The 27,164-nt window shown below is 36.1% G+C and overlaps 1 protein-coding gene across 2 annotated transcripts in view; it reads left to right on the top strand.

Moving 5' to 3' along the window:
• The window catches only part of LOC136037671 (mucin-2-like), a 59,212-nt gene that overhangs the window by 20,836 nt on the left and 11,212 nt on the right, over positions 1-27,164 (top strand). The window contains exons 3-4 of one of the 2 annotated variants that reach the window (XM_065720404.1): positions 8,237-8,409; positions 22,622-26,083. In XM_065720404.1, the coding sequence (XP_065576476.1) occupies positions 8,237-8,409; positions 22,622-25,931 (3,483 nt within the window). In that variant the 3' untranslated portion in view covers positions 25,932-26,083. Of the gene's footprint in view, positions 1-8,236; positions 8,410-22,621; positions 26,084-27,164 lie in introns of those variants that run through there. The other variant, XM_065720413.1, reaches the window with a different exon arrangement.

The following is a 27,164-nucleotide window of genomic DNA, read 5'->3' as shown; positions in this document are numbered from 1 at the left end:
TTGAGAAATACGCTTTAGTATTACTTGAAATGAAGATCAAATAAAACATAATATGAACCCTGGAAATCCATTTATTTCTCTCCACACAAGCTTGTCTATAATCATAATAATATCAAGATGGCTTTACTTCGAACTTCTCTACCAACTAATCACGACATGTCCTTTTCAGAACCAAAATGAGATTCAGTCATTGATCTGAGCCATTGTGCAGAAGTAATACCAAATTAAACGAAAAAAAAAGAAATAAAGTAACAATCCTGAAATGGTTTGTTGCTTTATCGAAAAAGGAATTGATCCTAAGAGGGATTGATAAAATTTTGTTCGGCAAAAATTATTCTTAATTGGTTTGCTTTTATTGTACCAAAACTCCAATTTTTATTTTGTGTTTTCAGTAAAGCGCTATTTTTCTGTAGCTCTAAAAGTATAGGGAAACATATTTAGTTGGTTTATTTGCACTAGTCTTTGATATATATTAGATAGGCTGTGAGGTAATAATTTTCGTCCGTTTTAATTTTAAACTTCGCTCTTTACTTCGCTCGGAAAAACTTTGTTTTTTGAAATTAATCTTGGTTTGTTTTAGATTAAAATTTAATTTAGAAACAACGCTGCCATGACTTTTTGTATTTATGCGGAATAATGTCTGTTCGTTTTAAGTTTAAGGGCTCATGTAAAAGCTTATATTTATACCTAATCGCTTTTCATAAATTTGACTTGATAGCACATTCCCACAAAGTGCACTTTCGGTTGTTTCCCCCATTTTTTTGAAATAAAAAAATGCCTTTTCCAATGAAATGACCAAAAAAGGTGTTTTTCAAAACCTAGGCAGCAGCAAAAAACTAAGGGGGAAAGGACGTCCCTTCCCCTCAATTACCACCGTTAGAACTAGCACACTGGCTTCATCGCAGAGTGAAGTTTGAAGGTTCAATTCAAAACTGTTGATAATTCAAGCTTAATTTTTGGTAGATTTTTAGTTAAAAAGTTTTTTTTATTTTAGTTAATTTGTTTTCACAATAATCTTTTACTTTTGAGATGAGTAGGCGATTTATGAAACTCACTAAGAGGGTCAAGGCGGGAGTATATGTGAGGGGTCCTTATAAATCTCCAGTTAAGGACTTTGGACCAAAATTATTGCAATGGTACCGTTTTTTGCTTCCAAACTCTTCCAACTAAGAAATGGCACCAAAAGTGCTTTTTTTAGTGCCATATGAACCATGAAACAGCTCTGTTTTGTTACAGTAGCCTTCTACTTTCTGATAGCCAGTAGGCAATTTATAAAGCCCAGTCTTCATTATGGCTTTTTTGGGCGAAGTCGGCCGAGTAAAAACAGCTTTTTGCTAATCGAAAAACAAACGGTCCTGAAAAACATTTATTGTTATGTGAAGTACAAATAATGAACTTTATGCTATAGACTGAAAGTTTTTCATAGCTGTCGGGAGTGTTTGCACTATTTTCTAGTTGTGTCTTGTCTGTCCTGATCGGTATTTAGAAATTATATTGAAAATAAGTTTTCCACTGAAACTAAGAAGTGACTTCAAAGTTTAAAATGAACATAAATTATTCCGTATAAATAAAAAAAGATCATGGCTGCGTTGTTTCTGCATTAAATTTTAATCAAAAACAAACAAAGATTAATTTTAAAAATTGGAGTTTTTCCAAAAGAAGTAAAGAATGAAGTTTAAACTTGAAACAAAAAAAAATTGTTACTTAACAGTCTATCTAATATATATCAGTAAACCTAGTACAAATAAACCAACTAATTACGTTTTCCTTTGCCTTTAGGACCATAGAAAATTAGCGCTTTACTGAAAACACAAAATAATATATGAGTTTAGGTCAAGTAAAAGCAAACCAATTTAGGACACTTTTTACAGAATAAAAATATTATCAATCCGTTTTAGAACCAATCCCTTTTAAGATAAAACAACAGTCCATTTTATGTTTCTTGTTTTATTTTATTATTTTTTTTACGTTTAATTTGGTATCACTTCTGCACAGTGGCTCAGTTCAATGACTGGCTCTCGTTTTGGTTCGGAAAAGGACAAGTCAAGAATAGTTTGTACACAAGTTCGAAGAAAAGCCATCTTGATAGTATTTGGACTGCAGACTAGCTTTAGAGTTTGTATTATAGCTTGAAATTCACTTTTGCATAGAGAGAAATAATCGGATTTCCAGAGTTCATGTTATGTCCTATTTGATCTTCATTTCAAGTAATACTAAAGCATATTTCTTACAATTTAAGACTGTATATTACTCACTATTGGTATTATAGCTGGAGAATCAAAAATGCTACCTGATAAATCAATCCAATATTTCTGTATGCTGTTCCATTAATTCGCAGTTATTAAGAAAATATTCAAATTTACGCTTAGGTTTCTAAGATAATCTTAATTGTATGTTGAAAGTTACTGATGTCACAACTGGTGCAAACTTATGAAAAGCTTTAATGATTCGCTTATTGTTGTCAGACTGCATAATTCAAGCATCAACAGAAACAGACGAGTTTTGTAGTTTATATTTATCTTTATAGTACTATAATGTACCTTTATACTACTTTATAGTACTAAATAGTACCTTTATGGTACCAAATACCTTATTTTTATATTTTTAGTGTCTTTTTCACTTGATTTGCGGAAATTGGCTTCATTTTCATCCCCCCCTCCATCAAGAATTTTGATGAAATTACGACACTGTTCTTCACCCTCGAATTTACAAAAATTTAAAACTAGATTTACGTTGTATGGGCAACGTGAGGTGTTGCGGCAACATTTGTTCGGCTTTGTCGAGCAAAGTGTTGCAAAAGCAACACTTTGGTTTTGTTTTCTCGCCTCGATTAAACGCTGAAATTGTTAATCTGTAAGGATCTTAAAATAAACAAGTCCCCTACATGTCTTAACACTGGAACCAAATTGGTCTTACCATCAAATACTCTGGAAACAAATAACAGGTACACCAACTAGCAAAAGTTGTGAACCCCTCATTGCCGAAGATGACTATGGGCTAAAAGCCGACTGTTGCTTAAAACTCCCCTGTATGTCTCGCAATTGATATCAACCATTTTATTGGTTATCCGCTATAAAACAAAGGTTCGCTTGAAGAGTTCACCGTGCAGGCTATAGAAATGATAACTCCTTTTATTCGTTTTTGAATTTTTAGACCCCGTAATTTATGTCTGGGAGGACACATTTTTTTTTAAATGAAAAACTCGAATATATAAAAATGGGGTGAAAGGGTGTATAGGGAACTTTCTTAGTTCTAAAGACCTTTAAATTGAACCGTTTACTAGTAAAAAACAGTAAGCGAAGAGTTGCCCTTGTCAATTGAAACTGAATTTAAAAAAAAAGTATGAACAAATATTCCCGGAAATTTTCAAATTGATATCTTCTACCGTTCCTGAGATGTTGCAGATAAACCATTTTGACAACCTGGAAGCATATTGTGTCTCTTCACTCAGTTTAACTCCTCCTTCACCCGTCCCTGAAAGTTTTAAATTGATACCCTAAGCTTTTCTTGGTATTATACTGACGCCTCTTTTGAAAACATAGATGCAAATAGGGCCTTTGGTTTAGTTCAACGTCCTCTGAAAGTTGAAATTTAATGCCATTAGCCGTTTTTGAATTATTGCATATGCGTGCTTTTGACAACCTAAATGCGTATTGTTTTTATTTAGTCCAACATCTCCCCATACTTTTCCTGGAAGTATTGAATTATTACCCTAAGACATTCCCGAGATACTGCGTATATGTCATTCTGATTATGGTTTCCTCCTCAAAATCCCCCCAATGTTACCGGATCTGGTTGGGATTTAAAACAAAAGCTCTGAGACATGAGATCTTTTTAAATATTAAGTTTCATTAAAATCCGATCACCGGTTCGTAAGTTAAACTATGGTGGCAGCTTGGTTCTGTTTCTGGGCTGTAATCAACCAGCTGGTTATACTCAATATTTGGACCTGAAGCAATACCTCAAATGAACATTATTAATGCTTCAATCTGCCTTTTGTTGTCAGTATCAGGGATATCTGCAAATCATTCTAAGGCTACTTTTAGCAATTGAGTAACTGCAAGAGTAACGAAGTTCTCAGCTTGAAAACAAACAGTGAGATTACTGGTCTTCTTCAGCAAAAGTTTGATGAAGCTCATAGCCTCAGTGAAATCAAATCACATAGCATTGCAGGGACTCTGGGTTTTAAGTTCGGTGTTTAAAAGAAGCTGCTTGTGAGTTCCGGTAGCAGCACTCTGAGATGCAAGTAAAACCTTAGACCTAGCATACAATCCTGTATGTGACAAATTTAACCTTGCTTTCAAACTTTTGCATGGTTTCAGTGTAATAGCTAAAGCGCATATTAACAACAGTGGAAAATAAATGAAGTGGGCCTTTAATAGGGGCTTCCTAATACGTTTAAGCTGAGCATTTTTTCTGTTGTATTTTCATGATCTCTTGCAAATATTCCGTCCCTACGAAATTTTTATAGACATATAACAACTGATTGCTTGTTATACATATGCTATTTACAGAATCTATCAGTTTTTTTTTGGCTCATTTTGCTAGTTTATCATAAAATTTTAAAGCAAAGACCCAATCTGAAAATAATTTGGGTTTTTCGCAAGTCTTATGACTAAGATAATTAAACAGTACTTTCTAAGGCACAAATAGAACTTGAACTTGATCTACGTTGCATGGGTAACATGAGGTGTAGTGGCAACCTTTGTTTGGCTTCACCGAGTAAAATGTTGCGAGAGCAACACTTTGGTTTTGTTTCCTCGCTTCGATTAAACGCTGGAGTTGTTAATATGTAAGGTTTTGAAAATAAATACAAGGCACACAAACTCACAAAAGTTGCAACCCCTTTTTCCAACTAGCTAAAGTTGCAAACCCTTCATTGCTGGAGATGGGTGTAGCCTAACAGCCGATTATTGCTTACAAGTCCCCTACATATCTTACAGCTAGAACCAATTTGGTTTTACCATCAAATGCACCGGAAACAAATAATAGGTACACCAACTAGCAAAAGTTGTGAACCTCTCATTGCCGAAGATGATTATGAGCTACTGTTGCTTAAAACTCCCCTATATGTCTCACAGTTGGTATAGGCCTATTTTTGGTTTCAATGTGTACCTTACTACCAAAGTTGTCAACCCCTTTCAACTTTAAAACTGGTGTATCTCATGAAGAAATTTTTCTACCAAAAAACGGATGATGTATACTTTAATCAGCTCATCAAGAGCTATCGACTGCCGTCGAAAAAAAATCTATCTGCCTTAGTTCAAAAGTTGACTTTTTGCAGTAGGCCAAGTTTCTAACGTCATCACTTAGAAAGGAGCAAAGGATAAACCCTAATTTCCTGAGCAATGAAAATGTTAAAGCTTAAGAGACACATCTGATACCATTTCTCTACCATAATCCCAAGTGTGAAAAACCGAATGATAAACTCAGCTGAAATCACGAACAGAAATGGGTACAAACAATACATGGCAGCACTTTCGGACCAGTGGGAAAATGCCTCTTTTTTGTTTCTGTAAATTTTTCTATTTATCACTCAAAGAAGATGCATTGGCTGTGGGGCCGTGTAACTGACGCATAATTAAACCCATAATTTTAATCCATCTTCAATTTGAAACTGGTGCCTACCTGCTTGCTTTGCTAGAATGGAGCTTTCGACTCGAAAGCAGAAACATGGTTTGGTGAAACGAAAGCTTGACTGCATAACTTCAGATGGTTCTCTCTGACAAAGGCTATAAAACTCCACTTCACTTCACACACTATAGGCTCTGGCTCAAGGACAAGCAAAAACCATCCTTTTTGGCCCCAGGTTCAACAAAGCTTTCCAAAATGCAAAGTTATATTCATCAATCCGGGCTAAGGTCCCTATTTTCCGTAAAAACCGTAGAGGTTAGACCTTTACCACTTTCTAGGAATAAGCTGAAATCAGGGTGCTAGGAACAGAAAAAAAACGACAAAGCCAAAGTGTTACACAATTCCTTTTTTTGGTATGCAAGGCGAATTAAAACGGCCAAAATAATCACTTTATTTTCTCAAGAAATTAATTTCTTGTGGGCACTTAGCTTATAAGGCACTCCCAAGTGCAAGATTAGGCTGTTTGTAGGTTTAGGGTCTAATCATGGACCATGGCTGGATCGTGATAATCACGATCCAATCGTTATAATACGCTATCTCATAAGATATCCCAATTTAGTCACTTTAAAATAGCACGTCCTGTATGGAAGAAATTTTGGCTAAAGAGCTTAATACTAAAAGCCTAAAAGCTTTAGGCTTAAGGCTGAAACATAAATTTTGAGTTGAATAGTATCTTAATATATGACCTAAAAAGCCTTCACTAAGCTTTGAGATGAATAGATATCAAATGTCTGTAAAGGGGCGTCTATATGTGGATAATATATTTTTTTTTCTTGTATACCTCACTAATATCCCACATTAATTTTATTTTATGGATATTTCACCTTCATTGCCTGTGCGCTATTAGACAGGTGTTTTTTAAGCATTTGTCCCTGACAGACTTTTTTTTAACTTAGGGGGATTATACTTTCCATAGTTTAATGATGATGAATGTTTCATTCTTGTTTCTCTTCGTTCAGTTTAACTTCTCCCTTAGCCCTCCCTGAAAGTACTAAATTGATACTACTTTTCTTGGTATTATGCAGACGCGCCATTTTAAAAACATAGATGCATATAGGGATTTTGATTTGGTTATGCATATAGGGATTTTGATTGGCAATCTGAATGTGCTTAGTTTCTTTTAATTTTGTTCAACATCCCTCACAACAAACCCTGAATTTTTTAACTTAATCCGCTTAGCTGCGTCCTAGATGCTGTAGATATGTGTTTTTTATGATCTGGGTGCTGATAGTGTCTTTTGATTTAGTTTTGAGACCCTTCATAATATTTTCCTGAAAATCCCAAGGTCAAAGGTTCGAGTCCTGGTGTCACTAGGTGTTTGGCTTGGAATAGGGGTTAATGGCGTGACCCTGTAAAAAAAAACACGGGAAACGTCGGATGATTCACACGCAACAATGTTTTGCACATCCGGCCAAAGGCATTGGAACAAGAGATTGGTAGCTGCGCAACGCAGACCGTTGGTCAGCATGCAAAAAGTTTTTTCTTAAAGTTTTCAACGTGATAACCTTAGCCTACCACGGGATATCGTAGACACGTCCTTTCGACAACCTCGATACACATAGTGTCTTTTGATTTAGTTTATCAACCTCTCCCCTTTAAATACCCAGAAAATTTCAATTTTGTATCCTTATCCGTTCTTGAGATTCTCCAAATACGCCCTATGGTCACCTAGATGCAGATATTGTCTATATCTGAAAAATTTAACTCGATACCCTTAGCCGTACTTGAGATATCAAATTGGCACCCTTTTGGCAACCTGGACGACATAGATGGGATTCAACATCCCCTGAAAGCTTTGACCTTTTACCCTTAAATGTTTCTGACGTATTTTAAATATACCCTTTAGGCAACCTGGATGCGCATGGTCTCTCTTCAATCAGCTCAATAATCCCTGAAAGTTTTGGAAGTGTGAATTAAGCTAAGGACTATTGCATTTACTATGCATTTAGGTTTCCAAAAGCACGCATTTCCAATATTTCAGAAACATCTTACGGTATTACGTTGCAACTTACTGAGGATGTTGAACTAAAACAATGGCCCTATGTGCATCAACTTTTTCTAAAGGGCCCGTCTGCATAATGTGAAGAACAGCCTAGGGTTTCAGTTTAATATCCTTAAATGTTCTTGAGATGCTCCAGACACACTCTTTGGCCACCTGGGTGCAGGTAGTGTCTCCAATTTAGCTCAATACCAATCTCAACAACTTTTGACTTGATATATTTAGCCGTTCTTGAGGTATCCTATTTCCATTCTCTTGACAATCTTGACAGAAATAGTGTGTTTTGATCTTTTGCCCTCACTCTTTACGATAATGTTTCAACATTTGAACAAATGTCCAAAGACAAGGACTGTTTAATTGGAAGAGAAATTCAAATTAATCCTCTACAAAACTTTAAAGAAAAGAGGGGGTTGAGTAGGGGAAGCCCCATTACATACTGAACAGTTTATGCTCACTTTATGTTTTAAGTCACTTTAGTTTGTAGAGTTTTAGTTTAATAGAGTCTAAAGTCACTTTAGTTTCAAGTCACTTTACTTTAGTTTGTAGACTTTTTTCTATTCAACTGTAATAAGGCTATCCTTAATAAATGCTATTTATTTGTAGGTCAGAGTTTCACATTGTAATAATGTAGCAACTTCGCAAATGATGATGATGCCCTTGATTGATGAGCTTAATGTCAAATGCACAAAAGAGGGTATTCTAGTTGACCTAAGCTTCACGGGTCCTTTTAATGGGGTTGTTTACAGTAAAGGTTACTTCTTTGACAAGAAATGCAGGTACATTTTTTCCTTTTGTCATTTGCCGTGGTTTTGCTGCCTAATTGTTGCTGAATCTACTAACATAAAATCCATCTTGTATTGTTTCTGGGGGATCAGTTATTTTTCAGTCTGTAAAAATACGAAATAAAGGGTCAAACCTTGGCATTGGAGCAACAGAAATTTTTTTTGGCACCAAGTTTTTCAGAAAAAATTCTTAATAATAAATCTAAAATTGGTCGAAATTGGCCATGCAGAAATACCGCTTTTTCAGGATTGCAAAATTCGATTACTTAGTACGCCAGTAGTAGGGCCAAGATGGGTCCAGATAGAACAACTTATTTGAGCATTAAAACTACCTTATACTACAGAAGGGATTCCTGAGGCTTGTCCTTGTTAAATGTCAGATAGACAGAAGCTGGAAAAGCAGTTTTCTTACACTAACAACTCGGCAAAAACAGACCACGTGTTTTTCTAAGTAACTTATCCAGTTGTATTTTCTGAGGAGTAACAAAGGCCAATAGCTAATATTCTAGGCTAGAAGAAAAAAGTATATACAATATACATGATGTAAAACAGTAGGATTTCCGAACTTATTTCCTTGACAATCCAGGCAGTGCTAAACAAAAAGAAGATATGATGAAAAGAATTTTGAATACGCCATCCCCTCTCAATAGGGTAGAATAGAAGAGGAGCGTACATAACAATATTTCCATCAGGTTTGTTTGGGTTTCAACTGTACAAGGCTGCTTTTGCACATGAGTATGTGCCCGCTTCATAAGAACTCAATTTGTCTATTCGTAAGCCATGGGACTTACAAAAATATGATAAAAAGCAAGCCTTCTAGGAATTCTAAAAAAAAAATCCATCAGGTATTGAAACAGCAGTAATAGATTATTAGCATTAAGGAGTATCTACTTTCAAAACAACCTCGGTCACTGAGATCAGAATCTTTGAATTTGGATTTAATGGCTAGCACAGAGGCTAACATTCTTTGCTAAATGGATGCTTTTGATTTTGCCATGACTTATAAAAACGTTCTTTTCTAATGTGATTTCAATATATATATATATATCTTTGTATCCTAGGCTGCGGAGCTATCGATTAGCCCAGATCAAAATGAGCTATAGATTCTACTAGGGCCATATTGAGTTTAGGGTTAGGGACGCAAGTAGAAGCTTTTTAGAGGGAAGGAATAGAGCTAAATAAAAAAAACTATCTGCTTACTTGTTATCAAATACCATGCCTGCGATCTCAAGGAGCGAGAATTAATGGTGTTGAGATAGGATAACGGAACCGACAGTGCTAATCATGTTTTTAAGTATTGTTTAGCCGTGAAATATCATTCTTTATTACATTGTTGACGTGACATAAATGAAAAAACTGAGCTCGCTAGGATTTTTTTTTCAATTGATGACGAAATACCTTTGGAACTTCATGACTCGGTAAAAGATTTTCTTCTTCCAAGCATAAACAGACCAGTAGCTATAGCCTTTTTGATTCTATATGATATTTCTTTGGTAGAGAATGGGGTTTGCGATGGATACCTTCAAAACAAAAAATGACTGCCGGCATTGATCCGAAACAAAATATTTTCACTGGGTTTAGACCTAATGGAATTTTTCAGGATTCATAAGAATTTTTGGACTTGGAAGTTTTTTGGACTCAGAATTTTTGGGACTCTTGGGGACAATTTTAGGCTATTAGTATTTGAGTGTGTCCTGTAATATTTTTGGAAGGGTTTCATATGATAATAGGTTGGGATATTGAGAAAAAGTTTACTCAATTATTTTCAGATTTTGTGTGATATTACCAAAATATTGTCTCATATCATAAACATCTTGCAGTACGTTATCAAACTATCACCAGATATAACGAGAATCTTCTATTACATTATCGAAACCTTACAAAGTATTATCAAAATTAACACATAAACACACACAAAGGCAGTGTTACCAAAATCTTGTCCGATATTATCAAACATCTTGAATTACTTATTCAAACTCTTGCCTTATATAAACACACAGACACACCCGGAGACAGGCAAAAACACAGTCAGACACACAGGTACAGTGAGAGAGAGAGCCAAAAACACACGCAAACAAACAGAGTTAGACACTTAAACACACAAAGACAAGCAAAGAGACATACAAACACACACTCAGACGCACCTGCATATATATATATATATATATATATATATATATATATATATATATATATATATATATATATATATATATAAATTAATATATAGTAAGAGATAGATATACATAAAACACACAGATTCAGACGCACAAACACACAAAGACTAACACAGAGAAATGCAAACACTTTGTCCGACACAAGCAAACACAAAGTCCGACACACAGTAAATGAGAGACAAAAAACACACAAACATGCATATTCAGACACACAAAACAAAAGCCAAACACACAGGCATGGTGAAACAGAGATAAAAACACACATAAACACACAGATTCAGACACAGAAACACATAAAGACAAACACACGGTCAGACCCACACACAGACAAGCAAACACAAAGTTAAACACACCTGCATGATGACATGGACACAAAAAACACACAAACACATAGAGTCAGACATATAAACACAAAAAGTTCAAAACAGGGACAGGCAAACAAAAATTTTGACGGACACGGAGACAGGCAAATACACACTCAGGCATACACAGACACATTCCAACACACAGTTACAGTGAGAGATAGATAAAAAAACATGCAAACACACAGAGCCAGACACAGAAACACAAATATACAAACATAGAGATAGGCAAACACACAATCAGACGCAAAAGGACAGAGACAGGCAAACACACAATCAGACACACAAAGAAACAGGAAATGACAGAGTCAGACAAACAGACACAGTGAGAGAGAGATAAATAAGATACACAAACACACAGTCAGAAAAACAACCACAGAAAGGCAAACACAGAAACAGGCAAACACACACTTGGAAATACACAAAGACTGACAAACTCTTAGTCAAACGCACAAGCACAGTGACAGAGAGAAACTAAAAAACACACACAAAGACACAGACTCAGACACACAGACAAACAAAGATAAACACAGACACAGAAAAACACACAATCAGAAAGACACAGAAACAGAGAAACACACAGTCAGACGCACGAGTATGGTAATAGAGAGACGAAAATACACAAAGACACATAGAATCAAACAGAAAAACGCACAAAGAAAAATACAGAGATAGGCAAAAACACACTCAGACCCACACAGAGACATTTAAACACACAGTCAGACATAAGGGCACAGTAAGAGAAAGGCAAAATTACACACAAACACACAGAGTCAGATACACAAAGACAAACACAGAACATACAAATACACGCTCAAACACCATACAGACAAGAAAACATGCAGTCAGACACATCCGCATGATTAGAGAGAGACAAAAAACCAACACAAACACAGAGTTAGACACACAAAAAAACACGAAGTTAAACACACAGTCAGAAACACAGGCAACTTGAGACAGGCAAAGTATGCGTCTGAGTGTGTGGTTGCCAATCTCTGTGTTTGTCTTTGCGTGTTTGTGACTCTGACTTTGTGTGGTTGTGATTGTCATATGTCTCTCTTTCCCCTTGACTGTATGTCTGACCGTTTTTTGCATGTCTCTTTGTGTGTCCAAGTGTATGTTTGCCTGTCTCTTCGTTTGTCTTTGCATTTTTGTGCGTGTAAATCTGTGTGTTTGTGTGTGCTTTTATCTTTTGTCTCTATCTCTCTCTCTTTCTCCGTGCCTGTCTGTCTTCGTTTGTGTTTGTCTGATTCTTTGTGTAGCTTCGTGTGTGTTTGCCTTTCTCTGTGTTTGTCTTTGTTTGTTTGTGTGCCTGACTCTTTGTGTGTGTGTGTGTCTCTCTCTCTCTTTCTCTCTCTCTCTCTCTCTCTCTCTCTCTGTTTCTCTCTCTCTCTGTCTCTCTCACTGTGACGGTGTGTAGGACTTTGTCTTAGCCTGTCTCTCTGTCTGTATGAGTGTGTGTTTGCCTGTCTGTGTTTTTCTTTGTCTGTTTGTCTGTCTGACTATGTGTGTTTGTTGTTGTTTCTTTGTCTCTCTCACTATACCTGTGTGTCTGACTGTGTGTTTACCTTTGTCTGTTTGGGTTTGAATTTATGCTTGCCTGTCTCTGTGTTTTTCATTGTTTGTTTGTGTGTCTAACTCTGTGTGTTTGTGTGTTTTTCGTCTCTCTATCACCGTGCCTGTGTGTCTGACTGTGTGTTTGCTGGTCTCTGTGTTTGTCTTTGTGTGCATGCCTCTTGGTGTGTTTGCCTGTTTTTGTCTCTCTTTTACCACGACTGTATGTCTGACTGTTTTTTGCATGTCTCTTTGTGTGTCCAAGTGTGTGTTTACCTCGCTCTATGTTTATCTTTGCATATTTTTCTGCCTGACTCTGTGTGTTTGTGTGTGTTTTTGTCTCTCTTTCGCCGTACCTGTGTGTCTGACTGTGTGTTAGCATGTCTCTGTGTGTGTATGAGCGTGTGTTTGCCTCATGTGTGTATTTTTGTCTGTCTGTCTCCCTGCCTGTGTGTATGACTGTGTATTTGCCTGTTTTTTCTGTGTGTCTTCCTCTTGGTTTACCAGTCTCTTTGTTTGATTTGTGTGTTTTTGTGTTTAACTCTCTGTGTTTGTATGTTTTTGTCTCTCTCTCTCTCTCTCTCTCTCGCCTTGCCTGTGTCTCTGACTGTTTGTTAGCCTGTCTCAGTGGGTTTATGAGTGTGTTTGCCTGTCTCTGTGCTTTTATTTGAGTGTTTGTGTGTCGGACTCCGTGTGTTTGTATGTTTTCTTTCTGTCTCTGACTGTGGGTTTGCCTGTCTCTGTGTTCGTCTCTCTGTGTTTGTATGTCTGACTCTGTGTCTTTGTGTGTGGTTTTTGGCTCTTTCTTACCGTTCCTGTGTGTCTAACTGTGTGTTTTTATGTCTCTATATTTGTCTTTTTGTGGCTGTGTGCTTGACTCTGTGTGTTTGTGTGTTTTTTTTTAAGTCTCTATCTCATCGTGCTTGTGTGTTTGTCTGTGTTTTTGCCTGTCTCTGTTTGCGTCTGAATGTATTTTTGCCTGTCTCTGTGTTTGTCCTTGTGTGTCGTACTGTATGTTTGTGTTTTTCGTCTCTCTCTCTCATCGTGCCTGTGTGTCTGGCTGTGCATTTGTATGTGTCGGTTTGTGTGTCAACGACTGTTTGCTTGTCTCTGTGTGTTTCTGTGTGTGTGTTTGTGTGTTGATTTTGATAATACCACGTAAGGTTTCGATAATGCAATCAAGGATTCTCATTATATCAGGCGAGAGTTTGATAAAGTAGTGCAAGATGTTTGATACTATCAGACAGATTTCGGTAATATCACACAAGATTTGGAAATATTGGACAAAAACTTTTTAATATATGAACTCAAAGAGTCATTGGTCTATTTATGCACGGAAAAAAAGTCATTTGCTGAGTCTTGAAGTTTCAAAGGTATTCCACCATCAATTTCAGAAAAACATCCTAGCGAGCACTGTTTTTTCTTTTATATAACATCAATTTCGCAATAAAAAATGGTATCTCAAGGTTAAACAATATTTGAAAATATAACAATTGCTATCTGCCCCCTTATCCTATCTCAACACCATTAACTCCTGCTCCTGAGACATTGCAGGTACGGTATTTGTTAAGACGTATACAGATAGTGTCTTATGATTTGTCTCTATTCTGTTCCCCAAAAAGCCCTCTATTAGTCTCTCTAACCCTAAACTCAATATACACCTGATAGAATATATAATTCATTTTGATATGGACTAATCAATAGCTCCGCAGCCAGGGACACAACGAGATATATCTTAAAATCACATTTTAAAATGACCGTTTTAATAAGTTATGACAAAACCAAAAGCATTTAGTTTATGCTTTTATCGTTTAGTGAAGAACGTGTAGCTTCTGTCTTAGCTATTAAAATATAATTCAAAGGTTCTAATCTCGGTGACAGAGGTTGTTTTGAAAGTAATACACCGTAGCGCTAATAGTTCATTACTGGTGTTTCAACACCTAATGGATTTTTTAGAATATCTTGAAGGCTTATATTCTATCTTATTTTATAAGTCCCATCGCTTATGAATAGACAAATTGAGCTCCTATGAAGCTGGCACTTACTTATGTGCAAAAGAGGCCTTTTGCACATAAGTAAAAAAAAGTACAGCTGAAAACCAAACCAACCTGCTGTAAATACTGTTATGTACGCTCCTCTTCGTTTCGCCCTATTCAGAGCTCTTAGCGTCATCAAATGTTTTCTTATCACAAATTCTTTTTGTTTAGCACTGGTGGATTGTCAAGTGAATAATTTCGGAAACCTTACTATTTTACATTGTGTATATCGTATATGCTTGTTTTCATCTAGCCTAAAAAATTAGCTATTAGGCTTTGTTACTTCTTAGAAAATACTATTGGATAATTTACTTAGCGAAACACTTGGTCTGTATTTGCCGAGTCGTTAGCTTAAAAAACCGATTTTTAACTTCTTTATATCTGACATTTAACTAGGACAGGCCTCCTGCTGTCTGTAGTATAGGGTAGCTTTAGTACCCAAATAAGGGCATACCAAATAAGTCTGGACTCATCTTGGTCCCACTTCTTACGCTATTTTCAATCAATCAAGGTCAGAGATGGAGGACAAGTCAGAATCTTAGTTTGTGTAGTATGTGGCGGATTGAAAGGCCATTTCTTATTCGTTCAAGTTTGAGGAGACCAAAAATTACATCGGAATTAAAAATTCTAAGACTTAGTGCCCTATATTTTCTGCATGACCGATGTTAGACGATGTTAAATATATTATTAAGCGGATTTTTCTGAGCATTTTGATTTTAAAACATTTACGTTGCTGATTTCGGGTAAAAACCGTATTTTTACTGGACTTTCAGCCATTCCGAGTAAATTGACAAAGATCAAACAAAAAAAATAGTGCAGCAAATTTTACATAAAGTTACATTGCTGCTTTGGGTTTTTAAAGTACGAATCATCAGAAAAAAATGTATCCAAGATCATTTAATCCCTTGCTTATCTTGTTGGGTACGGAAGATATGCTAACGTAAATCTTAATTTTGATTTGCTCAAAATGACTTCTAAGAGTATTCTTAGAAAAACTCTTAGACGAAATGACTACGAGTATTCAATGAGTAATCAGGCATACAAATTATAGTTGAAATACTTAAGAGACTGTAATGTTAAGAAGATACTTCAGCACTGAAAAAAAAAAAATTAGAAAATTAAAGAAGACTTCCCCGAACATGCATCTGGATGGCTTTTATTTTGTTCTTACTTTTTTTTTATAGAAATATATATACTATTTCTTAGAAATATAGTACTTTGTGGTCGATAATGCCAGATAATCGGTTACCATAGTTTATATCAAAATAATAAAATGATAAAAAAAAATCGCAACTTGTAACCTAAGTTAACATTAAAAACGAATAGCCTCGAAGGTGTTGAAGGTGAAGGTAAAAGAAGGTGTATTTCAAAGCGATTTTTTCTCTTTACAACGCTTGTAAGATGACTATTATTTGAATCCTAACAGACTAAGAACACCGTAAAATATTATTATGTAAATTCAAGTCCAGCAAATTTGTCGAAGTTTTTATTACTATTCCTTTTATTTTACGATCTCAAATTTTATACTCTTCAAGTAAAAAGCAAGGTTTTTAATTTTTAACTTCTTAGCGATAAACCTTGAATTTGCAGCTGGGAATTTCACACGTGAATAAAAATTTGATGACTTTAAAAATATTCAAATATGTACAAGGCTGGAGATGGACCCGTAGTTTTAGTGGCCTTGGGGATGAACTATAAAATAAAAAACACGGACAATCATTTTAAAAGAGCAGTTCCTTTTGAATTTACATTCACGCTTCAAACATGAATACAGGATCATCTTCCTGAGGAAGAAAGAGATGAAGGGGATATATGGTGATAGAGGGATAAATTTGTGACCTACTCTTTCTCCCCTTACCTACGTGTCCTTTCCTCTCGCTGAAATTCATTCGTTTGAAAGGATGTTTTTATATCGGTTACCTTACCTCAGAAATTAGCTCCTCCTGTGCCTCCAGAGGTGGTTAAGGCATCCAAGAAGAGTTGCTAGTCATCTCTTGCCGCTGCGGCCAACTAGACATCTTCCCATTCGGGTTGGACTGAGGAAATGAGATTTGTGAGGTCAGCCCTATAGCTGTGTCGTAGTGTGTTTTTTGGGGCATCCTATTCTTCTGGTAGCACGTGGCAGCCACTGAAGTACATTCTTCGGTAGTCCTTCGGTCAAAATTTACGCTTCAAGCATGAACATAGGATCATATTCCCGAGGAGGAAATGGATGAAAGGGACAGATGGTGATAGAGGGATAAATTTATGACCCACTCTCTCTCTCGCCGTACCCACATGTCTTTTCTGCTTGCAGAAATTTATTTATTTTGAAGGGATGTTTTAAATCGGTTACCTAACCTCAGACATTAGACCCTCCCTTGCCTCTAAAGACACATACGGGATTTAAAATTTAGTTGCTAGTCATCTCTTACCGCTGCAGCCGCTCAAACATTTTCCCATTTGGGTTGGATCGAGGGATTTAGATCTGTGATGTCAGTCCTATAGCTGCGTTGAAGTGTGTTTTTGGGGCATACTCTTCTTCTAGTTTCACGTGACAGCCACTGAAAGACTACCTTCGGTAGTCGACTTTCGGGCCTACTGATCACGTGGCAGAGGTATCTCCACTTCCTATTTTCTATCAATTTTTGTGGTCAGTCCCAATCAGTTAGGACGGTTTTTTCATTAATTTCCCAGATTTCTGCAATCTACATTCGAGGTTTAGATTTTGTATATAAGTATTTACACCACCATCACGTAGATATTTATTTTGAAGGGGGAGGGGGTGTAGGTTAGTTAGATGATTAGATAGATATGAGGCAAAAAATTAATTTTGTTCTGTTTCTAAAACATTTCTTAGGATCGAACAGAGATAAAGATGACAAACACCAAAACAGATTGAAAAATTCTAAGACGCAGTTATAGCATGGTACTTCGGTATCAAAAAGCATATATATCAGTAACAAATAACAATGTTTTATTCAATGTAAAAGAGGCATGGTAAAAAAGTTATGGCACCTCTTTTTATGGTAAAAGAGGACACATGAGGAGTTTTTCATCTCTAATTTTCACCATAATTCCTCTTAATTTCCAACGTCTATTTTAAACATTTTTCAAATTACCGATCTCTTAAGTTCAAGCTCTTCTGAAATACATTATGCGTACGTACACAGAAAGAAGTATTTCTTAATAATAACGCAGAATCGAATTTTAAGATTCTGTTCGGATTTCGAATGAACAAAAGTAGGAGCTTTCGTCTTAAATTTTCAAAATTAAGGGTTTTTGAATCCAGGTCTAAGCCCTTTGTAATTTTTTTTTTTTTGTAGATATTCTCTAACAAAGTAAATCTAGTTAGTAAGTGCGAAATAATTTTTGAAAGTTAACAAAAGCATAAATATCCAAAAAGAGCAAGGGGATCGAAAACAAGGCGAGGGTAGTACGTTCCATGGGAAAGTGTAAGAAATGGACATTTAACTATATGAAACAGCTGGATCTATGGAAATAAAAAGCGTTCTAACTGAAATTACTTATTTTACCCTCGTAATTTTTACTATACAACCGTATATTTGTGAAGGGTTCTGCGTTAAAGTGGATTATGTCCAGATATTTAAAAAAAAAAAGTTTTTTCAACTGTAAGTAAGAAGCAACATTAAAACTTCAAACGAAAAAAAGTTCTTCCATATATGAGAAGGTTGCCTCCCTCCTAAATACCGCGCTCTTTACGCTAAAGTTTCGTATACTTTTAAAAAAGCTTCTTATTCTAATTAAATGCCTCATGTGTTTTGGGAGTCGTTCTTAAAAAATTGGAGCAAACAGTCATACCTTAGCGTTAAGAGCGAGGCGTTCAGAAGGGGGCAGCCCTTAAATACGAAGTAGTTTCTATTAGTTTTAATTTTGATATTGCACCTTGGTTTCAGTCGAAAAGACTTCTTTTTTTTTAATTGAATTTCTGATCATTTTTTAAATAATGCTGAGAAATTTGGCTTCCCCTACATGAAAGATTACCTCGCCTCCCGCGAAAATCCTCCATAGAAAGTTCTTCCACGCCCGGATAATTCCGTCCGGACAATTCCATCCTTGCTGAGATTTCCCCTTTAAAATTTCTTGCTGAAGATTCCGCCTGAAAAATGCTCCTTAGAATACTTTGATTCGGAAAAGACTTTAATCTCTTATCGTTTTTCAAATCACGCCCAACCCTGCTGAAAGTTTCCCCCGGACAATTCCCCTGGAGCATCTCAACGTGCAAAATTGAGTCAGCAGAGAAAAAGTAAGACAAATTAAAGGAATCGCGTATGGAAATTCTGTCAAATTCTCCCAGTGTAAAATTTTCCATAGAAAACTCACCTCCGAGAACTTTCCTCCCAACCTAAAATCCTCCCCGTGGAAGACCCTCACCCCAAAAAATTTCTGTATACTTCTAAACAATGGGTAAGTTTCATATTCACATTCTAATCATGGGCAGCTTTCCTCAGGGGCTATGGGGGGGGGGTAGGTCATTGCCAAAAGTGTAGTCATTGGACCTTTCCACTACACTGAACAAAATGACTATCTCCAAATTATTATCGGACGATTTTGAGGGAAGGGGCCTGGTGGAGGGGGACTAGCTGCCCTCCAAACCTTAAGGTCTCTTAAAAATGGCAATAGAATTTTTAATTTACATTTGAATGAGCCCTCTGCCGACCTTGTAAGACTCCTGGTTCGATACGATCACCCCTAGAAAAAAATAAACACGCATCAATGATCTTCTTCTGGCAAAATATACAAAATTCCACATTTTTGTAGATATAAGCTAGAATACCTCTACAGTAGGGTTTTTAATACGTTGAATATGATGGTGTGGTTTTCATTAAAATGCCCTGACTTTTAGTGGGTACTTCCCCCTTTTTCAAAAATAAGGCAATTTTTCTCTGGCTCGTTGCTTTTGATTGATAACACTAAACATAATGGTTCTTGTATATTTGGAATCAGCACAATAAGCCAATTCTTTTTTATTTATTTCTTGGTACCAAATTTCGTTTTTAGAGTTTCGGTTACTATTGAGCCGCGTCAAATAGTTTGTTACCCGGACTGTTTGAGAAGATGTATTTTTAAGTTTACCAACGAAAATTAATCTTTTGTTGCATGAGCCAATTATACATTTTATGTCATTTGTGATCTTGGTGACGAAAATGGATGATAATATGAATTAATCAACATGGTGATGTTGAGCTAAAATAACGTAAGTTAATAATAACTGTATGGATTGGATTTAGTTTACTGATTACTTTACTTTACTGCTCATAGAGGAAATGAGGTAGTTTGAAGCTTAGTAGTTACTACTAAAATATCTTCGCTGTCACCCCTGAAGGTCTTATTTAACAGTTTTAATATTACCAAAATCATTTTTTGCCGAAAAAACTGCCAAAATCATTGTCAAAATCATTTCAAATGATTGCCAAAGTATTGCCAAAAAATGTTTGCTAAGGTGTTTCCAAAGGGGAGAGCATCACAACAGGGCAGCAGAAGGGGAGAGCAGAATCTGCATGGAGTAGAGGGGTCAAAGTTTGACACTCATTGATCGACTGATCCCTCTTTGAGGATTTTTTTTTAAGCGCTTTAAAATTTTTGGTTATTATGGACTAGAGTTCGCTCTTCACTAAGTTGCTCCCTAACGAAATAACAGCACTCAATCTTGAAATTTTGCGGTAAAAATCGTAAAAGTGTAACAAAATATATAAAAAAATTAAATTTTGGTTGCTCCCTAAACTAGGTTGCTCCTTAACAAGATTATACACTCCTCCCTCAAATTTCTGTCGTAAAAATCTTAAAAACGGATTAAAATACATATATGTTTTGTGAAGTTTTTTTTTTAATTGCCAAAAACTGCCAAATATCGTTTGCTAAGCTTTTTTTCAAAAGTAGGTCAGCAGAACAATATAGATCAGGGGGATTAAAATTTGACACTTATTACTCCACTGATTCTGCCTTTGATATTTTTTTAAGGCACTTTTAACGGTGCAACCATGAAAGCTTAGCAAACTGTCTTCGGCAATTATCTCAGAATTTTAAAAGTATTTTATACGACTCCTGGACTTCACAGTGACGATGAATTAACTAAAAAATTTCAATTACTATTAAAATATGGGTGCATTGGCAAATATTGAAATTCAGCTATGTTTTGGTTATGGTATTTTGAATGTGTAAAATTTAGACTAAATTCACTTTAATGCCAAACCCTCCATGAATCAGGTTTTATTAAACTGTCCTAAGTTGCCCAAGCCATTTTAAATGTGTGCATGTTTTGTAACTAAATGTAGTCGCTTGCATTTGTTGTGTTACCCTAATATGTTTTCTTCTTTCTCTGTCCTTTCATTTCCTAAAAATCGACTTTTGACTATGGTACTATTGACTTTCGTGATTAAAAATATCAAATAAGAATTCCGCAAACATGGACAGAAAAGTACGCAATTTCTCGCCAAAAAAATTGTCAAAGAAATTTAAGGGTGAATACCGAGCCGAACCTAATTCTAATTAAATGAAAAAGACATGTTTTTTAACTGAAAGTAAGGAGCATTATTAAAACTTAAAACAAACAAAAATTATTCTGTATACGAAGGATTTTCCCTCCTAAGGTCGTTACCACGAACTGTTTGATACTTACAAAGGATTAGAATTCAGATTGAGGTTTTACTGAAAAAAAGTCGTAAAAGTGACATCTAATAAATTCAAAAAAGAGGTATCATTTTGTTTAAAATCCCTAAGAAACCAAGAGTCAGGAAGTCATTCTCAAATGGGCATGGGCTTCAAACCCGCAAAACAAACTTTGCATATGTGTAGGAGTCCTCTGGCCTCATGTGCCCTCTCGCAATTTTTAATATTTGTATGGTTATCCCAATATCTTTTATATATTCTGAGTAGTTCGCATGTTTTTGGTGTTTCTTCAACACACACTCCTCAATGTTTAACCCTCCCCCCCCCCTATAGAAACAAACAAAATGAATTATTGTGCATGTTTGAACAACTGGCGCAAAGAAATAAGCAACTGAACAGAATCGTGAGAATATTGGTTTAAGTAATACAGCAGGGTTATTATAAAAATAAGAAATTATTTCTGCCAAAGACAGCGTTACACCAGAAATGTGTATTTCACTTGCTGCAAAGGAGGCCTTTGCGGTACGCAAGGCCTCAGGCAAGTGTCATATGCGGGGCTGAGAACCACAAGTGTGGGTTAATGTACTTTACCATAACACACGAAAGTGCATTCTTTTATTACTATATTAAATCTAAAAAAAGTTTTTCAACTGAAAGTAAAGAGCAATATTAAAACTGAAAACGAACAGAAATTATTACGTGTATGAGGGGGTTCCTCCCCTTGTCAATACCTCACTCTTTACGCTAAAGTTAAAATTTTATTCCAGTTTCTTTAAGAATGACCCCTGAATCACAAAGGCCGTTTAATTAGAATAAACAGTCCTTTTTAAATTACTAAAAATACTTTAACGCAAAGAACGAGGTATTGACCAGGGGTGAACCCTCTCATATACGTAATAATTTGAGTTCATTAAGTTTTAATATTGCTCCTTAGTTTCATTTGGAAAAATTTTTTTTTTTTTTAATTTCATTTCTGATCGATTTTTTAATAATGCTGGGAAATCCGGAACCCCCTTCAGAGAAAAATTCCTCCACGGAAAGAAATATCCCTTGAAAACGTCTGTATACTCCCAAATAACCAATTCTGTATGTAAACAATGGACAAAGTTCATAACTTGTAACCCTTCCCCCTGGGACTGTGGGGGAGTAAGTCATCCTCAAAGAAATAGTTATTAGATTTTTCGACTATGCTGAACTAAATGGCTATCTCAAAAATTCGATCGGGTGATCTGGAAAAAAATGAGCCGGGTTGCTCCTTACTTACAGTTCGTTACCACGAACTGTTTGATTACTCTGTTACAGATTTGCTTTAATCGACAGGAAAAGAGAACTTACGAAATCAAAATTTGGATAATCAAACAGAATCGAACAGGAAAAAGCTTAGTCAAACATTTAACTTGGACTTTTAACAAAATTACTGACTTAGTTCTTCTTCATTCTCTATCCTAACCGACTAAATTGTTCACAGGTATGTTCCTGCGAATTCCAATCGCAATTCGTACCAGTTCAATATTTCATCCGGAACCTGCGGAGTTGAAGAAGCCATCGGTTCAGATGGCAGTCCTCTTCTAACAACTACTCTAATCATGCAAAACGATGAAATTTTTCAAGAGATATGGGATATTTCCCGTAAAATAGTTTGTGATTGGAAAGGTAGTATCTCTAAAAAACTAGCTGTTAGTTCGTATAAAGTTAGTATGCTTCAAACTGAGCAATCAAATTTTGCCAACGACATCGATGTGGTAAACGTGTGGCTGGATGTACGTGCTGGAATATATCCCGAGACAGTCTCATTGGGAGATTCCATTGTCAAGATAGGTGATCCACTTTCGATAGTTGTTGGAACTCAAGGTGCTGCAAGAGATATTGACTTTCAAGTTCAAGATTGTTTCGCTCACAGTAATCCTGACCCCAATTATGCCAATTCTTACAAAATTCAACTTACAGACAGCAGAGGATGTGTCCTCAAAAAAAAAGTTATGACGCCCTTTAAACGCTTCATTGGGGTTGGAAAGGACAAGGGTAATATTATTCTAGCAAGTACATTGTCTGCATTTACTTTTCCGGACACAATGAACGTGTTTACGAGTTGCAATGTTGAAGTATGCAAAACTGCTTGTGAGGTATTTTCTTGTGAAACTAAAGAGATAAAGCTTACAAACAAGGATTTTAGCAGAGTTAGTGTCAAAACAACAGTTACAACCATAAAACCCTTTACAGAAAGGATAACCAAAACTAGCCCAGCTACAACAAAACCTACTACAAGAACAACTTTGAAACCATCATTTACAAAAAGTGTATATTCGGTTACTCCACTTCCACTTCGAATTACACCAGCTAAATGCTATCAAGGAAGCCAAGATCCATCTTGTCCTGTAATATGTAGCTCAGAATTTCAGGATAAGCGTTGCCCAACAAAAAATCCAACAATTCTGCCCTGCTTCCCTGGTAGTTTTGCTCCAGGCTGTCCTATTGTATGCAACAAACAGTTTCAAGATAAACGGTGTAAAACCTCAGGAGTAACAGAAAACTCAGCTGTAGTGACAACTTCAAGTAATTTTGATTCTCAAAGACAACCTCAGCGGATCTCAACAACACCACTGCCTGTTAATACCACCGTACTTGTGTCATCCAGAAAAACGAAGAAGCCTTTTGTTCCCATAAGGTTGACAACTCTAAAACTACAAACATACTCCAAAGAGCCAAAAAATCAGTTTAATAGTACATGCAATTCGGAATCAGTAGATCCTCAGTGCTTTTTCTGTAGCAGAAACCCACTAGACCCCAGATGTAAAACAAAGGATTCTACAATTTCAGACTGCTACCCAGGAAGTCACGATCCTTTCTGCCCAATAGTTTGTACGGAAGTCTTTCAAGATGTACGATGTGATTCCAAGAAAACAAAATTTGTGAAAGAACCTAAAGAACCAGAGCCTTTAAACTGTGTCGCTACACCAGATCACCCGGAATGCATTCAAAAACAACCAGAATGTTTTCCAGGAAGTAAAAACCCGGATTGTCCCGTCATATGTGATAATACATTTCTTGATGAACGATGTCCCTCCAAAGTTCTTTGTAAGCCAGGTAGTATTCACCCTAGTTGCCCAATTATCTGTTCAGATATATTTACTGATTCAAGATGTACAGGACTGACAGAAATATCCACGTCTATAAAAAAAGTAACAACCACAAAGCCTCCTTATATAATAAATAATTACAGGCCACAAATAATAGCAACCACAACAGAGAAGGAAACATATCTACCAACGTCTCCATCAATAAAAGCTACTTCTAATACAGAGAAAAGTAATATATATGCTTTCCTTCCACCAAACTGTTATCCTGGCTCGTTGAACCCAACTTGTCCAATTGTTTGTAATGAACTTTATATGGACAAAAGGTGTAACAAGATAAACGTAGAAAGTCCTTGTTTTCCTGGCAGCAAGGAAGCTTCATGTCCTGTTATCTGTACTGAAACTTTCCAAGATGAAAGATGCAAGAAAGGAACAGAGACTCCGGCTGATTGTTTTCCAGGAAGTAAAGATTTACACTGTCCTATTATATGCAATGATGAGTTTCAAGACAGTCGATGTGATATAAAAAGTGTTACAGCTACTTTTCAACCTCTAATTACTACCACACAAGGTTGTGTTCCAGGAAGTAAAAATCCTAACTGTCCAGTAATTTGCAACAGTTTTTTCTGGGATGAACGTTGCCATAAAGATCGACCAACACAGAAAGAAGAAAGACCGTCAACTTGCTATCCTGGTAGTTTAGATCCCGTGTGTCCAGTTATTTGTACAGAGAAGTACAGGGATACTAGGTGTAGAGAATCCTTAACAGCTACTAAACCAGGCTGTTTTCCAGGAAGTAAATCTCCTAGTTGCCCAATTATTTGCAATAGCCTTTTTTGGGATGAGCGCTGTAACCAAGATAAACAAACATCAAAAGAGGAAAGACCTTTCAGCTGCTATCCTGGTAGTAGTGATCCTTCCTGTCCAATAATTTGTTCAGAAGAATTTAGAGACATTCGGTGTAGTCAGCCTTTGAGTTCTATCACACCTGGGTGCTTCCCAGGAAGTAAAGCTCCTAGTTGCCCAGTTATATGTGACAGCGTTTTCTGGGACGAGCGTTGCACTAAAGATAGGCCTGTACCAAAAGAAGAGAAGCTGCACAACTGTTATCCTGGAAGTAAAGATCCTGCGTGTCCAGTTGTTTGCTCAGAACAATTCAGGGATATCCGATGTGTAGTTCGAAGCACCTCTACTTTAACCAGCAGTAGTACTCCACGACCTTTTTCCGTCACTACCAGATCACGTACTAAATGTCCAAAGGATTCAAACGAACCTGGCTGTGACAAATTAATAAAAACAACAGCTTCTCCTATCCGGTGTATTTATGGCAGTACAGACCCAGCGTGTACAGATGTATGTAAAGGACCTCTAAAATCAGTTCTTTGTCCTTCTCAGACTACTAAGTACATACAAAATTTCTTGAGCACTCCAGCTTTAGAGCGCAGTACTACTCCAAGAAATAAACTAAAATGTGTCTTAGGGAGCCAAGATTCAGAATGCAAACCTCTTATTGGACAACCAAATGAGCCTAAAACTATTGTTTCGACTTCAACAGCACCTTCTCGATCAATTTCATCACCAACAAAGGAATGGTCTGGAGAATCTCAGTACCACGCTTTTCACAAATTTCACTTTCAAAAAGGAGATGGAAGACGGAATGAAAGACTTTTTGGAAAAATTGGCCAGATTGGAAAGAACCGATAAGAACAAAATGAGTTCCTTTATTTATTATGCTTATTTTGGAAAGATGTTATGTTTACAGGAAATTATAATTTATCCGAGCTAGAAAGTTGTTGTAAAAAAATCCATATATATTATAAATATATAAAGCCTAAATAAAATTCGTTATTTCGTCATTCCTAATGCACATTAGTCCCCAATAATTAATAAAAATATCTAGTCCTACATAAAATTTAAATCAAAGACGTAACTTAAATAGCCATTACTGAGCAAAATCAATTGGAAGAAAAATAAAGAAGAATTCGAAGATCAAAGATCGAAGAAGAACTTACTGCATGAAAGGTAAATATGTTTTATTGATGCACAAGACAAGTTCTGCACTATTTAAAAACTTATTCTTCCTACCCTGTCTTTCTTTATCTACCCTATCTTTTCAAGTTCTTATATCTGTTTCTATTGCACCTATAATATTTTGACTAACAAGCTTATGCATAGTCTAAGGCACTTGTTTTTACAGCTTGTATTTTTTTTTTCACAAACGTGATACTAACGATAGCTAATGCCGCACAACTGTGGTTTGCTCCACTCAAAAGAAAATTGGCCATATCTTTCATAATTTTTATTCTTTCTTTTCGATTTTCTGATCGGTTTTATCGGCCTGATTAACATAGTCTAAACACATTTTTTTCATAAAAATAAAAAAGCTAAAGAATACCACACTGGATGCTACAGTCCCTATCGGCGGTGCTGATTTGTGTTCTGCCAGGAAGTGTGATGGTTAGTCGGGATAGATGGATAGATACATGTTTATTTACAACAAGAATTAAACCATATAAACAAACAGCACAAAGTCCTAATGGCGTACTGAAGCGCGTGGTATATCACCAAAAAAAAAAAATAAATAAACAAACCACACAAAAGAAATAATCGTCATTACTTTGGCTTAAACTAATGTGCACTTCTTACGGAAATCAAACTTCAACGCTCACAACGGAAAATATTATGGGAAACTAGCAACATGATTTCTTAATAACTTCAGAAATTTGTTAGACTTGTTTTGTTAGGGGGCGAGCCCTCCTGTGCTTTCGCAAACTCTTCATGTTTATTTTCCGAAGCCGTTCCAAAACAAATAACCAGCGACGCCAGGACCCGAACCCCTGTATTCATGGACAAAGTATGTCAGGTCTAGCGTGCTAACTGGTCCACTTGGTTATTTAATGCCTAGCATTATAATAACTTTTCTTGTGATTTTGCTTT

This window comes from Artemia franciscana, chromosome 2, assembly GCF_032884065.1.
Source record: "Artemia franciscana chromosome 2, ASM3288406v1, whole genome shotgun sequence".
In the NCBI taxonomy this organism is placed as follows: Eukaryota; Metazoa; Arthropoda; class Branchiopoda; order Anostraca; family Artemiidae; genus Artemia; species Artemia franciscana.
Note: the sequence above shows the minus strand (reverse complement) of the source record. Positions and strands in the feature narration are given on the sequence as shown.